Genomic DNA, 16,831 nt, shown 5'->3' with positions numbered 1-16,831 from the left:
GGGTGGCAGCCGACCAAGGAACACCACTGCACTGTACTTCCCACACAGTAAAACCTTTTCTGTGCAGTAACCATATGGGAAGATTCTAAAAACACCCCAACAGTGGGCGCACAGGCTTTGTACGTACCGTGCTGTAATTTGGGCACTTACTAAGAGGTTAGAATAACATCAGTTTACAGCACAGATACCAGTTGAGGAAAGCCTCTGTTTAATATAAGTGCAAAACTTAACAGTATTTTAATAAAAGGGCTTAGGTTTACATAAAAAACAACAACATGAAGGATGTTGCTTCAACCATATGCAGACTTTTTCTCCTCAAATGTCTGAGAACAAACTTTCAAGGTGAAATGTTGAGTTGTTCATAACTGGTCACTTAGGAAGGCATTCTTGTAGCGTACAGTGAGTGAGATGGGACAGCATATGCGGTGTAACCATTATAAAGATAGCAGTAGTTAAATACAATGTAATTGTGGAGTTTTTTTAAAGACACGTGATTGAGACAGTCTCCCCGTTATACTAAAGGCTTGTCCTTTGACAAAGAGGTAGACTGTCACACCTGATGTCTTTTTTTCTCCGCATTTATTGCATGGTTTGATATTAACTTGGGTTGCTTGCCAACAGTCTGCAATCTTGGTAGAAAGTGATATTGTTTGATTTGATATTCTACCTTCCGGTTTCGATATTAAGTGATACAGCATATGGTTCCCCATTAAAGATGTACAAGTTAGTTACACAAATGAATTATTTATTTATTTATTTGTTACATTTGTATCCCACATTTTCCCACCTATTTGCAGGCTCAATGTTGCTTACATAGTACCGTAAAGGCGTTTGCCAATTCTGGTATGAACAAATACAGTAATGTTGTGGTAGAATAAGGTTGGTGTGTACAGACACATGTCACGTTTGTGACCGTTTCCTTGTCTGTGCTCACCTCGCCCTCTGGTGGCCAGAACCGGTGGCTGCTATGAACTGTCACCCGTTCCAGACTTCAGCCTAGTCCGGCCCGGATCTTCCGGGCTGCCAGACTTGCTTCTCTTGTTTGTGTCTGAAAAGCACCCGTAGCTGCCTTGTGATTCCTGCAGCTGAACTTCAGCAACTGATGGGCTTTATTAATCACCTGGAAACTTCTGTGTTTGCCTTTGCATCGTCTAAGGTCCCTGGTTTGTTGGTGCACTTCTGCCTAGTCTGGTTTCTTGTTTGAGTTTCTTGTCCGGTTCTAGTTAGTCTGTGTGTAGTTTAGCTTAGGTTTATTGCTTATTTCTTGTCTTGTTTCTGGTTTGTATTCCTGGTCTAGTTTCTGTTTGTCTGTGTCTCTTGCTTAGTGGCTGCTCTCAGTCTTGACTCTTGTCTCAGTATTTGTACCCTGTTTCAGTGGCTGCTTGGCAGCTTTTAGTTCCTGTCCTTTAGCTTGTTCTTTTTCCTGCCTTGTGTAGTATGGTCTGTCTGTGAGTCCTAGCCCAGTTCCTGCCTTGCTGCCCATGTATATTCCTTTCCCCTCTGACCCTCAGTCCCTGTTCAGCCTAGTTGGTATCCAGTTCCTGCTCTGTCCGGTAAGTCCTGCCGGCCACCTGCACCTAGGTGCTCAACTCCTGAGGAACGGCGGTCAAGTGCAGGTGAAGACTAGTTGTTTCTGTCAGAGTTCTGCCTTGTCTCTGGTGTGGGGTGGTTTTGCCTGCCACTGCTGCTCTATGGCAGTGGCCCAAGGGCTCACGAACCTAGTTTCTGCCTTGAAAACGTGACAACACATTAGGGTATCGTAGAGAAGAAGAGTTATTTGTCCATTACAAGCTTTGGTTTCGTTGTGTTGCAGGGTACAGGCATTTAAGTTGGGTTGGTAGGGTATGCCTTTTTTAACAGGTTAGTTTTTAATGATTTCCGGAAGTTTAGGTGATCATAAGTTGTTTTCACAGCTTTTGATAATGCTTTCCATAGTTGTGTGCTTATGTAGGAAAAATTGGATGCATAGGTTGATTTGTATTTGAGTCCTTTGCAGCTTGGGTAGTGGAGATTTAGGTATGTTGCTCTTGATCCTGTTGTGTTTCTGGTTGGTAGGTCTATGAGGTCTGTCATGTATCCTGGGGCTTCGCCTTAGATAATTTTATGAACCAGGGTGCAAATTTTGAAAGCAATACGTTCTTTGATTGGGAGCCAGTGCAGTTTTTCTCGGAGGGGTTTGGCTCTTTCGAATCGTATTTTTCCAAATATAAGCCTGGCTGCCATGTTTTGAGCGGTCTGAAGTTTCTTTATAATTTGTTCTTTGCATCTTGCATAAATTCCGTTGCAGTAGTCTACATGGCTTAGTACCATTGATTGTATCAAGTTGCGAAATGTTTCCCTCGGGAAGAATGGTTTCACGCGTTTTGAGTTTCCACATTGAATGGAACATTTTCTTTGTTGTAGATTTCACTTGGTTCTCTAGTGTGAGGTTACGGTCGATTGTAACACCAAGAATTTTCAGGCTATCTGAGATAGGGAGGGTATAATCTGGGGTGTTTATGTTTGTGGGTTTGTTCATATTGTATTGGGATGAGAGGATAAGACTGTGTTTTTTCTGTGTTGAGTTTTAGTTGAAATGCGTTTGCCCATGAGTCCTTGATATTCAAGCTGAGTTTGATTTCGTTGGTGATTTCTGTCAGATCACGTTTTTAAGGAATGTATATTGTGACATCGTCTGCATAGATGAAAGGGTTAAGGCCTTGGTTGGATAAGGATTTGGCTAGTGGGGGTCATCATTAGGTTGAAAAGGATTGGTGATAGTGGTGATCCTTGAGGTACTCCGCATTCTGCTTTCCACGGTGGTGATATGTTTGAGCTTGATTTCACTTGATATGTTCTAGTGGTTAGGAAACCCTTGATCCAACTAAGTATGTGTCCATCAATCCTGAAGTAATCTAAGAGTCTTAGTAGTATTTTATGGTTTACCACGTCGAACGCACTGGACATGTCGAATTGGAGGAGAAGTATGCTTTTGCCTGTTGCTATTTCCTGCTTGAATTTGGCTAGGAGGGTAATTAGTACTGTTTCAGTGCTATGGAGGGGGCGAAATCCTGATTGTGATTCATGTAATATTGTGAGTTTGTTTATATAATCAATAAGTTGATTGGTTACCATGCTTTCCATCAGTTGAACCACCAGTGGGATTGATGCTACTGGGCGGTGGTTAGTGATTTTGTTTGATTTTTTCTTGGAATCTTTTGGTATTGGGGTGAGTAGGATGTTGCCATTTTCCTTAGGGAAGAGATCTTGATGAAGCATGTAGTTTAAGTGGGATGTAAGGTCTGCTATGAAGCGGTGGAGAGCAGATTTAATTAGGTAGCTGGGGCAGGTATCCAATTTACAGTGAGAGTTGGAGAACCTATTAATCGCCTGGGGTGACTGTTTCCGCGGTAAGGAGAGCGAAGTTTGACCAGATTCAGTCCGCTGGGTATTCACCAGGGGTTGGTTCCTAGCCAGTGATGAAATTTTCAATATCGGTGTTGTCCTGAGGTAGCGTGTTACGTAGGTTTGCAATTTTTTCATTGAAGTATTTAGCAAGGTTGTCTGTATTGGTTGTGGTGACCAAGGTGATGTCTAGTAGTTTGTTCAAGTTGGTATAATTTTTTCATGTCTTTGTAATCTGGCCTATTTTAGTTTTATAGTCTTTTGATCTGTCTTATTGCGTATTTGTATTTTCTTTGTATTTGTTTCCATGCTTTGTGTGTGTTCGTCTTTTATTTTTTTCCAAGCTCATTCGAGTTTCCTGGATTGTGCTTTTATTTTTTTCAGTTCTTCGTTGAACCATGATATCAAGTTATGCCTACGTAAGGTTCTTGTTCGTAAGGGTGCTATTTCATCCAGTATGCTTCTGCATCTTTTATCCCATTCTGAGAGGTAGTATATAGAGTCCGTTTGTGCTGTCCATTCGTTTTTGTATATCTGTTGCCAGAATGTTTATGAGTCTGTTTGGCCTCTTGTGCTGTAGGTTGTGTGTTCTTGTATACGGTGGGAACCCTTTTTCCGCCATTTTAGGGGTAGGTTTAGTTTGTAGTGGTCGGTCCTTGGTGTTTCTGTCCATTTAATTTCTGTTATTACTAGGTTCTGGTCTGTGGACAGATTTTGTGAGATGAGGTTGAGTGTTCCTTTATCTTGCAAATCTTTTAAATGGCACAGCCCCAGATTATATGGTACCATTAATAAACTTACCTCAAAGAAACGCTAAATATGAGAGACTATCTGAGACTACATCTTCCAAATTGCAAAAAGGTGATCTACAAAACAGTTCACTCTGCAGACTTCACATACCTAGGAACCAAATGGTGGAACTCCTTACCACCCAAAATAAGAAGCATGCAGGAATACACCAAATTCTGCAAAATCCTTAAATCATTCCTCTTCAAGCAAACCCTTACAAAGAACAACTATAACTTAAGCAACTAATTTTCCCCTGAATTTATTCTTTATTTACCATTAGCTTTCTCACTGTTCCATGTACAATTTCTCTTTTATAGTAGGTTTTTTGAAGGTTAAATATCCGTAACTATCCCAGTAGGCCTACAGTATTGTATTGTATAATTGGTTTCTTACAACTAGATTTCTTTCTTGTGCATTAATCTCTGTCATGTATCCTATACTGTTTATTGTAAGCCACATTGAACTCAAGCTTCTTTGAGATAATGTGGGATATAAATGTCACAAATAAATACATAAATAAACTGTAAACTTCTGGGGTTTTTGAGAAGTCTTGACTTTGTCACATACATCATGCACCATGCATCTGTTTGCCAAGCAAGCTTGCAACAAAGCAAGTGAAGTGAAATCAAAAATGGCAAAAAGAGGACTGACAGGAATGGCCCTTGATAAGTTTTAAAAAAGGACTTGAAACATTTTTCAAAAAGCATTCAACCAATGAATAGATCTGTGGAAATTGGTAATGAGTTGGGTTGAGTATTCTGGACAATTAAACAAGCCCTTTCTATTTTAGCTTTACTTTTCAAGATAATGTAATTTCATTTCTTTACTCTATTTCACGGCACTTTTCATACAAGCAACGCTTTATTATAATATGTGGTGACGACAGACGTATGCATCGTCTTAAGATGCCCCAGCTTTGTTCCGGGTTTTGTTTTGCCTTAACATTTATTGTGCAGGTGCATGGCAGTTCTCTTCAGTGCATTAGAAACTTAAGTTTGAGTTCTGGTAAGTTTTATGATGATTGCCACCTACAAGTTTGTTTTAAAGCTGGTTATACTAGTACCGTTTATGTCTCGGTAGTAATTTTGTTTTGGCATTAGGTTTTAGTTCCTGCGCTTCTGTTTGGCATCGGTTAATAAAGGTATATTGTGGCCATTTTGAATCCTTTTCTCTCTCTTTGCATTACAGATTTTATGATACTTTTCAGCTGTTGTTATTCAGCTAGAATTATGTTATATGTTTGGTCTGCACAATGCTTTAAAGGATATGCTTTACATGACCTCATGGCACAAAGGTTTTTGCTGTCACATTTTCTCTCACATTTTCACGCTGTTGCTTCAGTAGCATTTAGGGTTATCAGTGTCCAGATTTTTCACTCATATAACATTGGATATTATTACATCTAATATTGCATTTATGCAGCCTCAATTTAAGCCATTTTCTTAGTTTATCTACTTATCACTTGGTATTAGATTCCACTATATTCATCAGCATGGCACGCACATCATAATCTGATGTTAAGCCATTTTTAAAAATGTTCATTACTCTCTACGTTTGTGTCTGTCCTTCAGTCTCCAACGGTCTTGTCTTCTTGTAGACAAGTTTGTTTATTTCCACTGGGTGATTTGTTCCCTTGGATATAGATACCATCATTAGGTATGAGATATGTGCAGCTTCCATTTATTACTCTCCTTTTGGTTTTGTATTTAAATCAGATACCTCTCAACGTTTTACTTTTATAAGATATTATTTAGCCATTCATTGACTCATTTTGTATGTTTTAAGTTTTTATATGATAAATGTCTTTATTTAAATTCTCCTCACGAGATATTTATATATACACTCTTTTGGGCATTTACAGTTTGTTTATATCATCATTTTAAGTCATGTATTTTATTTATTTGTTGATATTCGTTTATCTAGACCCCTGATGCAGGCATATTTTGCTGAAACACGGACCGTATCAGGTCTGAATTGTAAAGTTGAGACGCCCTCAATCTTGAAGGATTCTTGTGGGGTTTTTTGTTTGTTTGTTTTTTGGGGCTTTTTTTGGCTTTTTGCTTTTCTTTTGTGCTTTTGGATTCCCTCTCCTTTGTATTTTGTGACTTTTCTGCAGTGGTGACAGCATGCGGGAAGCTAACCATTACTTCAAGGTGCAGGCCACGTTCATAACCTGCCCATTTCCCTTCCCATATGCAGCTAAGGTGTGAATTAACGCTCAGTGTCGTGCCAGCATGGTAACTACAGCAGATGTCCAGCTATTTTCACAGTAACTGCGGCTCCTATGTCAGTGAGAAGGCCCCTAAGAAAATGTGGTACCTAGAGGTCAAATGGGTTATACTTGAGGGTAATTCTATAACTGTGCACCTACACATAGGCACCCATGGGTTGATGATCAAAACAAAATGCGGGAGCTAGAGGAAATTAGCATCGGACTAGCGCCCGCATTAGAAAGCGCAGAATGCTCAGAGGCTCTAGCACGGGAGACAATGTGCATTTCAAAGATTAGCACAAATAGTATGGAAGCAAAGCCGCCCTTACCACTGAAAAAATAACGCCAGCTTGGAGCAGGCATTAGGGTGTTTGAACAGAGGATTTCTCATGATTATTTCTTTAAAATCTGCTGGTTTTTATATAATTTGGAAGCAGAAGGAAGCTCATGCAAGCCCCTAAGCAGTGATAGTGAGAGATGAATGTGTTCGAGTCGCAGCAAACCCGAAAGTGAAAGCATACATTGGCACCTGTTTCCTGCATTTAAATATAAGCTTTCCAAGTTGAAAAAGAACAAAAAAATTAAATGCTTATATTTAAAGGTGCAGAAAACAAATGCCAGTGTGTGCTTTACCGCCAGGCTTGGCAGGTGCATGCGCACAGGAGCAGAACTTACCATGAAACTCTTCTGTGCATGTATCGAGCACATCCTCCTTCTTGCTTTCGCTTTTACAGCACGCATATAATTTGAATACCATTTCCATTGAGCATTGGTAGGTAGGTTTCTGCGCTGTTGGCTTTACCACAGGAGTTCTGAGCATTTACCCCATCATAGAGGTCCTGATAGGTACGTGTTCTATATAGGAAAGTGGACGGTGATAAATGCATAAATAATAGTAATCTATAAGTTTCATGCATAAATGTACGCTGTGCCCAGAGTCCACCCATGCGCATGTCCACTAAGTAATATGGGTTAAATTCAGTAAATGGCGCCCAAATTTGGGTAAATTACAAAAAATCAGGAAGATCAAATCCAACCAACCAAGTTAAACCTTAAACTCACTATAGTAAACTTGGGTTCAGAATAATTTATCTTTTTATATATATATATATGTATGCACTTTAAAAAAATGCTAAAGTGTTTTAAATTGTTTTAAATGTGCTCAGACCATACCGTTTACACCCATTATATCCCCAAGAGGAATATGTGGTGGTGTCACAATGGAACCATCATTGCACATATGATGTTCCACCTCCTAATATTTGTGTATGTACATACAGCTGCGCCCAAGTAGATCTTACTCACCAATGTATGCGTATATCTATAATACATATGTATAAGTCATGGACTATTCACATTAAATATTGTTAGACTTGAGCTCAAACCTCCGCCCATAAATTATGGTACATTCCATATTACCTTCTGATACATGGATAATAAAACATACAGTTCACCGTTTGTTTAAACCTAAAGGAGGAATATGTTAATTCATGACACCCTGATTTCTCTTCCCCCACATATCTTACACAAACCAACCCACAATGCGATATACACACATATTCACATAATTATTTCACTTCCCTTGGGGTATATTGTGCTCGTGCTTGTGCTTCATTAAAATCACATATCATTCATCCATTCCAATCTTGCCATCAAAATAACTGCTCCCTTTTGGGTGCCAAAAAAAGAGCACTAAGCGCTATTCCGTAATCACTGCTCTGAGTTGGGCGCTGTTTATGGAATAGTACCTAGCGCCAGGATCCACACCCAGTTTTGGACACGGGGTTTTACACCAGCTGAAACCTGGTGTAAATCCTCATGCCTCAATTAGGCATGGATGTAACCTATTCTATAACAGCGTGCAAATTCTAGGGACGCCCATGCCTCTCCCATGGCCACACCCCTTTTTGGATCCATATGTAAAAATTTACGCGCGCATCTTTATAGAATACGGACTACAAAGATGCACGTGTAAATAAAAAAATGTTGCCAATTAGTGCCAGTAATGAATGGTTAGAGCCCAGTTATTGGTGCTAATTGGTTTGTTGTTCAATTAAATTGCGTGCACAAATTTGCACGCACAATTGTGAGCACCATATATAGAATTTACTAGTATGCATGTATGTATAGAATTGCACTTAGGAGCATATATGGCATGTAAAGGCATATGTGTGCACATAACTGGTACATAAATGTTAGCACCTGTTGTCTACAGAATTACCCCTTTAGTAGTGTTGGTAATCCCAAATTCTTTGTCACTTCCATCTTTGATTCTGTGTGCAGACTATTCTAAACTTGTCCTCGCCCTCTTTTCTTCAGGTGGCTGGGAAACATCCGTTTGACAAGACACTACACAGCGTCCTGGTCCAGATGGACCGTCTTGAGCTGCTCAGGAACATGTGTCAGGATGCCTTGTTAAGCAATCTTTCACATACGGCACTCTCAAAGTTTGTCTTGGATCGAATATTTGTCTCCGACAAGCACAAGATTCTCTTTTGCCAGACTCCTAAAGTGGGCAATACGCAGTGGAAAAAAGTCTTGATGGTTTTAAATGGTACAACTGCTTTTTCCCAACTGAATTTTTAACCAAAAAACATAATCGTGGTATAATGGTGCTTTATGAACCTGTTTTTTGTTTCTAGTTTGAGCTTTTGAATGTTTATAATATTTATCTGGAAATGAATTTTTGAGAATATGGCTTGATGTTGCCTCTTATTGCTTGATATTATATTCGTAGTCTTCCAGTTGTCCCCCAGAGCAGAAAGATGTGTCCCAGAGCTTTACCTCATAATTGAAAAACTCACCCATTTTTTTTACATGCCAACTGCAGGTTAAAAAAAATCCAGATATTAGCAGCAGTATCTGGATCGTGGCTACTGCTGAATATCCAGAGTCGGCGCTGACCATTTGGGTTATCCAGTTAGCGGTAATATTCGGACCGCTAAACAGTCACTGAATAAAGTTAAGACAGCCTTTTTGCTTTCCTAACTTTATCTGGGTAGCTATCCATTGAGCATTTAGAATATCACCGCCAACTGGATAACCTCCGGTTCCACCTGCAAACTGCCTTGACACTATCCAGATTTTGCTGAGGCAGTCAGAGGAAATATTCTCTGAATAGTACCACTGAATCTCTCTCTCACTGACACTTATTCCAGGTGGGAGCTGATTCTACCCGAATAAGTGGTATTGAATAACAACCCCTTATGTTCTGTTTTTTTAACTGGCGGAAAGTACAAGGCAGAAGATGTAACTGAAAATGCTGAATTAAGACATCAAGTATTAAAAATATGTAAAACCAGCCCAACAGTAATAGAAATAAATAATAAAACATAAAGATCCCATAATGATCTATGTCCTAGCATCTAAAAACATTCAAACATAAAGATAGCAACTTTATTTAGCATATTTCTAAACAGGCCTTCCAGCTCAGCATCGAGTCCATATTAAGTCACAGATTTAAGTCAGTGGTCTGTTCAACCACTTTTAAATTGTCGAGGAAATGTAACTTACTCCTCCACATGTTTTCAATCATGTGGTAATTGATACCAAAGGCTCCACACACTACTGCAACAAATATCATATGAAACATTTTGAAAGTGGGATAGAAAAATTCCATGCCTGGTAGTCGCAAAGGCGTTTGGTAAGTTTCTCCTTCAAATGTACCTGGCCCAAATCATAAAGAATACAAAAGGCCAGATTCAGCAGCCTAAATTTTAATATGCTACCGTATTGGAAGCCAGTGTAGAGAAGGGCAGAAAGCGTTTATCCATCTTGCAGCATAGGTCACTATTCTAGCCACTACATCTATCAGCTGCACTCTGTTGTTTGATTTATGATAAATGAAGGAAAATGGGCTGATAGCGGGATACTTTGCTGATCAAACATTTGTTTTCTCCATATTTAATTTAAGCCTGCTTTGATCCATTCAGTCTTAGTTTTCATAAGCATCTCCTGAGTGATTCCATAAACTTAAATGCTGACTACACATGTAGCTGAGGTCTGAATGTCTGCAAATTTCCTAAGAGGCAGAACACTCCAACAATTTGCTTATTGATTTATTTGGATTTTGCTCACACCTTTTATCAGTAGTAGCTCAAGGTGGGTTTCATTCAGGAACACTGGGTATTTTCCTGCCCCTGAAGCTTAGCCATAGTATGATAGTAGTACATAAAGATGAGGATGGTCCATCTATTCTGTAAAAGTTTTTATCTAGCACTCTACAGGTTATACCTCTGCCTTTTTTGAATAGCTAATAATTAGTGATCATCTATGTTTATCCCACATCTTCTTGAATTCTATCAATGTTTTTGTCCCCACCTCCTCCACTCGGAGGGCATTCTAAGCATCCACTACCCTTTCCTTGAAAAAGTATTTCCTGATATTACTCTTAAGTTTACCTCCTAGCAGCTTCATCTCATGTCCAATAGTTCTACAACTTCCCTGTCTTTGAAAAAGATGTTTGTTCATTAATATCTTTCATGTATGTAAATGTCTGTATCATATGTTAACATACACTAAATCAGTCAGTAATAATTATTCCTTTTTTGTCATTCTTTAAATTGATGAGTCCAAAGTAATTTTGTTTCCAGCTTGCTTGTTTTATGCAAGGTAGGCTGTAAAATACATAGGGGCTGAAGTAAGAAGTTGTGCTATCTCTTTGGTGTGATGGTTTGCTTCAGATATAATAAGGGGTTTTTATTTAAGTTGAAAAAAATGGTTGCATAGTGGGCATGCAAAAGGCTAAATCCGAAATTGCTCCTGATATTAAAAAAAAAAAAAAAAAACCTGCAGTGAATTTTGCCATGCTGAATTCTTACTCTAGCTCGGAGACAGAGTAAGGATTCTAGTTAGGAGCAGAGTTATCTGAGTTGGAGTGCAGCACTTCACCTCAGATGACACTGTTTGGCCAGGATTTATGGTATCCTAAATGGAATGTGAGCCATCAGGGAGGTGTCCAAGTGGGCCCAGAACATCTCCCCCCCTTTCCTCCCTGAAAGTTGCTGATAGTCCATAGCATCAGAAGCCCTCTCCCCCTCCCTCCCTGACTCCCTACCCACCCACCCACTGTCAACCAGGATGCACTCACTCCAGCCTCAGGTGCCACCATTTTGAAAAATAGCGCCGAAAGGGTCAGGCTGCCAAATAAGGGAATGCTTCCCTTGCGGTGTGTTCTGACGCATCACTAGAGGTCACGTGCCACCATATTTCAAGATAGTGGTACAAGGAACAGGACACCGCTGGGGATGCCACAGTATCCGAGGCTCTCTGGTTGAGGGCCTCCCTTTGCTGGATGCTTGGTCCAGGTAGTCTCAGGGAAAGTCTCTATATGCTTCTTATGAATACTGAATGACGATTGGCTGTTGAACTGACAGGGAAAAAAATATTTTACATTCAGCGTATTCAATTTGTTTGTGCTGTCAGCACGTTTTTTGGGTTTAAAAACTTTTTTTTTAATACTGTAGTGATTTGTATACTATTTATTACATCAAGGGTAGGTTTTTTTTTTCAGTGCATGTATTAGAACGTTGTGCTGAAGTTCAACACACTGTTCTAATGCACAGTTTGTAACATTGGCCTCAGTGTTAGATAACCAGTTGCATTCAGGGTGTGATTTTGTTTTTTCAATCATTTTAGTACTTTTATCAGTGTATCTGTTTCCCTACCCTGTCCTGGAGGTGCACCTCCAGGTTTACAGAATTGCCACAATGAATATGCATGAGGTAAATTTATATACACTGGAGACTCAGAATATGCAAATCCATCACATGCATGTGCATTGTAGAGATCCTGAAAACCAGACCGGTTAGGTGTGCCTCAAGGACTGGTTTGGAAAACACTGTGCAAAGACAAACACACTGCAAAGGTGGCTTAAACAATGACCAGATGATGTAAAAAGTTCAAATATTTTAGCACCACAGACTCGACATGGGCCGTGTTTCGGCCTATTAGGCCTGCATCTAAAGATAAAAAAATACAAAACATACACTCCAATAAATATACTAAACAAAAGGGACTGTATAGCATATAAACTAAAATTTGTCTTAACAATAAAATGGATCAAAGTTAGAGAACACATAGAAAAAAAGAAAGAGATGAAACAATAGGAAAATAGAAAAATATTTCTAAAGCACGTAAGCCAAAAGGATTCATCTGGTGTCTATCATGTCAACAAATGAAAACACTCTGTAATAAAATAGAGACTGTTCAAAGAGAGATATCTGTACATGCACGTATTTAGTGCTCCTTATACAAATGCTAATTCAAACAGTGTGCTAACACATACAAAGTGCTTAGCCATAACTCAAAAGTGCGCTATATAACATACAGATATGACACTCATATCCTATCATGCATAGGCATTCACAACTTCCATTATGTAGCTTCCCACTAATCTAGCACCTGTTGAATAGTTGTATCCATCAGCCAGCAGGCGGAGATACAGAACTGAAAACTGAACCGAGACATCTCTCTCTCTTGGCATCCAGTCCAGCTGCTCAGTATTTTCTATCTCCAACAGGAGATGGACGCTTTTTAGCCTCTGGTTCTGAGTGATTTGCTCCTGGTCCAGTTAGTCAACTGGTCTGCAGTTGAACTTTGCGGATGGCTTGAATCTGCAAAGTCATATCTTAAGAATATAAAAACATAGTGTTGCCATACTGGGACAGACCAAAGGTCCCATCAAGCCCATCATCCTGTATCCAACAGTGGCCAATCCAGGTTACAAGTACCTGGCAAGATCCCAAAACAGTACAATACATTTTATGCTGCTATCCTAGAAATAAGCAGTGGAGTTTCCCCGAGTCCATCTTAATAATCGCTTATGGACTTTTCTTTTAGGAAGTTATCCAAACCTTTTTTAAACCCCACTATGCTAACTGCTTTTACCACATTCTCTGGCAACGAGTCCCAGAGTTTAATTTGCTACTTTGCAACTTCATTGCATGCCCCCTAGTCCTAGTATTTTTGGAAACAAGCAATTCACATCTACTCGTTCCACTCCGTTCGTCATTTTATAGACTTTTATCATATCTCCCCTCAGCTGTCTTCAGATCCCTGTCTCTGGTGCCCTGCAAATGTACTTTTTCCCTCCCTTCACCTCTCCCCTGTTTCCTGTGGAGCTCTCCTTTTTCAGCATAAGAGCCTAAAGAAAAAGAAAGAGGTTTACTGGAAAGTGTGGGCAGAGTATCAGTCTTGATTCTTTCTCATCTGGGGTAAAACATTTTGTGGCGACTGTGAGCTTGGGGGTGCAGCCGACGATGGTGTCCGACTGTAGTTTCTGGGAAGTTCTGAGAGAAGAGGACATTTCTGTGGTCTCCTTAGAATCCAAACTATATAGAAAGGAAAGGCCCCACTTAACTTTCTTTCTGAGATGTTCGGAGTGAAGAGGACATTTCTGTGGGTAAGTGACATTTTTTTATTCTGTGCTTGGTAACTTAAAGATTGGGTTTGAAAGAGGAATTGTAGGATATTGATAAACACAGAATTAAAAAAAAAAAAAAAAAGCAAACTTTATTAGCTAGTCTCCATAACCTTTTTTCCATAGTTTTAAAACTTGAATTTTCTGCCACAGCATTAACAGTCTCTTGAAGGCACAGTAGGGCCTAGTTCGGTCCTCATTCCCACCCACCCCTATCTCAACTCTTCATTCGTTGTCAATTATTTTAATTAGGATAATAAGAGGGGTGTTTTCATTAGTTTTAATTACATTTAACTAGTTCCTGAGAAGCAAACACTAAATAAATTACAAATTAAACCAATCTTGAGGCTCTTTATATTTATCTGATATCCCTAGTACCTTAAGAAGTTTTAATTATACAACTCTGTAATACTAAGATGCAGACAGTAGTCCAGCAGCAAGAGGGGTGCTATCCAGTCTTGTGCATTGAGTGTTACACGTATGATTATCTCCCAGTTGGTGAGAGGTCATATGTGTGTGCTTGATACAAAGAGCTCCTAGCTCTCAGAGAACAAGTCCAATCTCTTGAGGCTAGAGTAGCAGACTTGGAAGAGCTGAGAGAGACAGAGAGTTACATAGAGGAGGCCTACAGGGACATTGTAGAGCAGTCCCACCTCCAATCTGGCAGCCCCTGTGCTGTCTTGGAGGAGGAAGGTCTTCTAAAAGGAGAGCATCACCCTGCTGTAGCTGGAAGTAATCCTGTATACAGGACCAGCACACCAGGAGATGCAATATCCTCTCACACCAAGGATGAGTCTCCAGGAGCTACTGCCCAGGAGGGAAGGGTTAGGACGGCTGTCGTAGTTGGTGATTCGATTAAGCATGTAGATAGCTGGGTGGCTGGTGGACGTGAGGATCGCCTGGTCACTTGCCTGCCTTGTGCAAAGGTGGCGGACCTCACGTGTAACCTAGATAGGATTTTAGACAGTGCTGGGGAGAAGCCGTCTGTCTTGGTACATGTGGGTACCAGTAACATAGAAAAATGTAAGAGAGAGGTTCTGGAATTCAAATTTAGGCTCTTAGGTAGAAAGCTCAAATCCAGAACCTCTAGGATAGCATTTTCCGAAGTGCTGCCCGTTCCATGCGCAGGGCCCAAGAAACAGGCAGAGCTCCAGAGTCTCAATGCGTGGATGTGGAGATGGTGCAGGGAGGAGGGGTTTAGATTTGTAAAGAACTGGGCAACATTCTGGGGAAGGTGGAGCCTATTCCAGAATGATGGGCTCCACCTTAACCAGAGTGGGACCAGGCTGCTGGCATTGGCATTTAAAAAGGAGATAGAACAGCTTTTAAACTAGAACCTGGGGGAAGGCCAACAGTCATTCAAAAACGCATGGTTCAGAACAAGGTATCTTTCAAAGATATCACCAAAACAGGGAAGATAGGGTATCCCGATAGCGAGGTTGCAAAAGAAACCATAGTAGATCAGATGTCCTTAAATAAAAATCGGACAAAAGATTACAAATTAACACTGTCAACTACTGATCAAGATATAGATAGGAGCAACAAACATAGTTTGAAATGTCTATATGCGAATGCCAGAAGCCTAAGGAAATAAGATGAGAGAGTTAGAATATATTGCACTAAATGAAAAATTAGACATAATAGTTATTTCTGAGATCTGGATGGAAAGAGGATAGCCAGTGGGACACTGTTCTACCAGGGTACAAATTATATTGTAGTGATAGGGTGGATCAAATTGGTGGAGGGTTAGCATTGTACGTTAGAGGGTCTTGAAGCAAATAGATTGCAAATTCTGCAGGAAACAAACACATCTTGGAATCCCTATGGATTGAAATCACATGTGTAAAGGGGAAAAGGATAATGATAGGAGTATACTATCGCCCACCTGGCCAGGATGAACAGACGGCTGTAGAAATGTTATCAGAAATTATGGAGGCTAACAAATTGGGCAACACAATAATAATGGGTAATTTCAATTACCCCCATATTGACTGGGTAAATGTAACATCAGAGCAATCACTGGGGTCCTGAAAAGTGCTTGCTTCAGTGCCCTCAATAAATCTACACTCTGCTCTAGTCTCAGGCACTTATTCTAACAATAAACAGTTTAAATTCAAGAAAAATAGTGTCCAGTAATGCATGTGAACATATGAGGCAGAACAGGAAAGAAAATGCTCTGGGAGCTTGGAGGGGAGGGAAAGAGGGGGAAATATTGTGAGCCATTCTGGTCACCACATTTCAAAAAAAAGATATAGTGGAATTAGAAAAGGTATAGAGAAGGGCGACAAAAATGATAAAGGGGATAGGACAACTTCCCTATGAGGAAAAGCTAAAGCAGCTAGGGCTCTTCAGTTTGGAGAAAAGACAGCTGAGGGGGGAGATATGATAGAGGTCTATAAAATAATGAGTGGAGTGGAACAGCTAGACGTAAATCACTTGTTTACTCTTTCCAAAAATACTAGGACAAGGGGGCACGCAATGAAGCTACAAAGTAGTAAACTTAAAACAAATCGGAGAAAATATTTCTTCACTCATCATGTAATTAAACTCTGGAATTTGTTGCCAGAGAATGTAGTAAAAGCAGTTAGCTGAGCGGGGTTTAAAAAGAATTTGGAGAAAAGTCCATAAGCCATTATTAAAATGTATCTGGGGGAAATCCACTGCTTATATCTAGGATAAGCAGCATAAAATGTATTGTACTTTTTTGGGATCATGCCAGATACTTGTGACCTGGATTGGCCACTGTTGGTAACAGGATACTGGGCTTGATGGAGTTGCTATCCTAGTATGTCAATACTTATGTACTTATGACTCTGAACAGCTTAGAGAGCTACAAGTTCTACATGGTGTAGGGGAAGTCTCCTGACTCGCCGCTTGGGACACGTGCTGCAGTTTGGGGTGAATGGTGACTCCTGTGGAGGCAGTGCATGCAAGCCAGGAATCCCACAGGATGTGGGATAACATCCAAATATGCTGGGGACTTCGGGCTCTCTGGCAGTGCCGGTGTGCAGTTTGATGCAGGCAAA

The 16,831-nt window shown here is 40.1% G+C and overlaps 1 protein-coding gene across 4 annotated transcripts in view; it reads left to right on the top strand.

Moving 5' to 3' along the window:
• The window catches only part of CHST10 (carbohydrate sulfotransferase 10), a 115,263-nt gene that overhangs the window by 86,328 nt on the left and 12,104 nt on the right, over positions 1-16,831 (top strand). For all 4 annotated transcript variants that reach the window (XM_030201423.1, XM_030201420.1, XM_030201421.1 and 1 more), the window contains one exon: positions 8,705-8,939. In XM_030201423.1, the coding sequence (XP_030057283.1) occupies positions 8,705-8,939 (235 nt within the window). The remainder of the gene's footprint in view (positions 1-8,704; positions 8,940-16,831) is intronic.

This window comes from Microcaecilia unicolor, chromosome 4 (genome assembly GCF_901765095.1).
Source record: "Microcaecilia unicolor chromosome 4, aMicUni1.1, whole genome shotgun sequence".
Taxonomy (NCBI): Eukaryota; Metazoa; Chordata; class Amphibia; order Gymnophiona; family Siphonopidae; genus Microcaecilia; species Microcaecilia unicolor.
The sequence above is the reverse complement of the archived record's forward strand: the minus strand, read 5'-3'. Positions and strand labels throughout refer to the sequence as shown.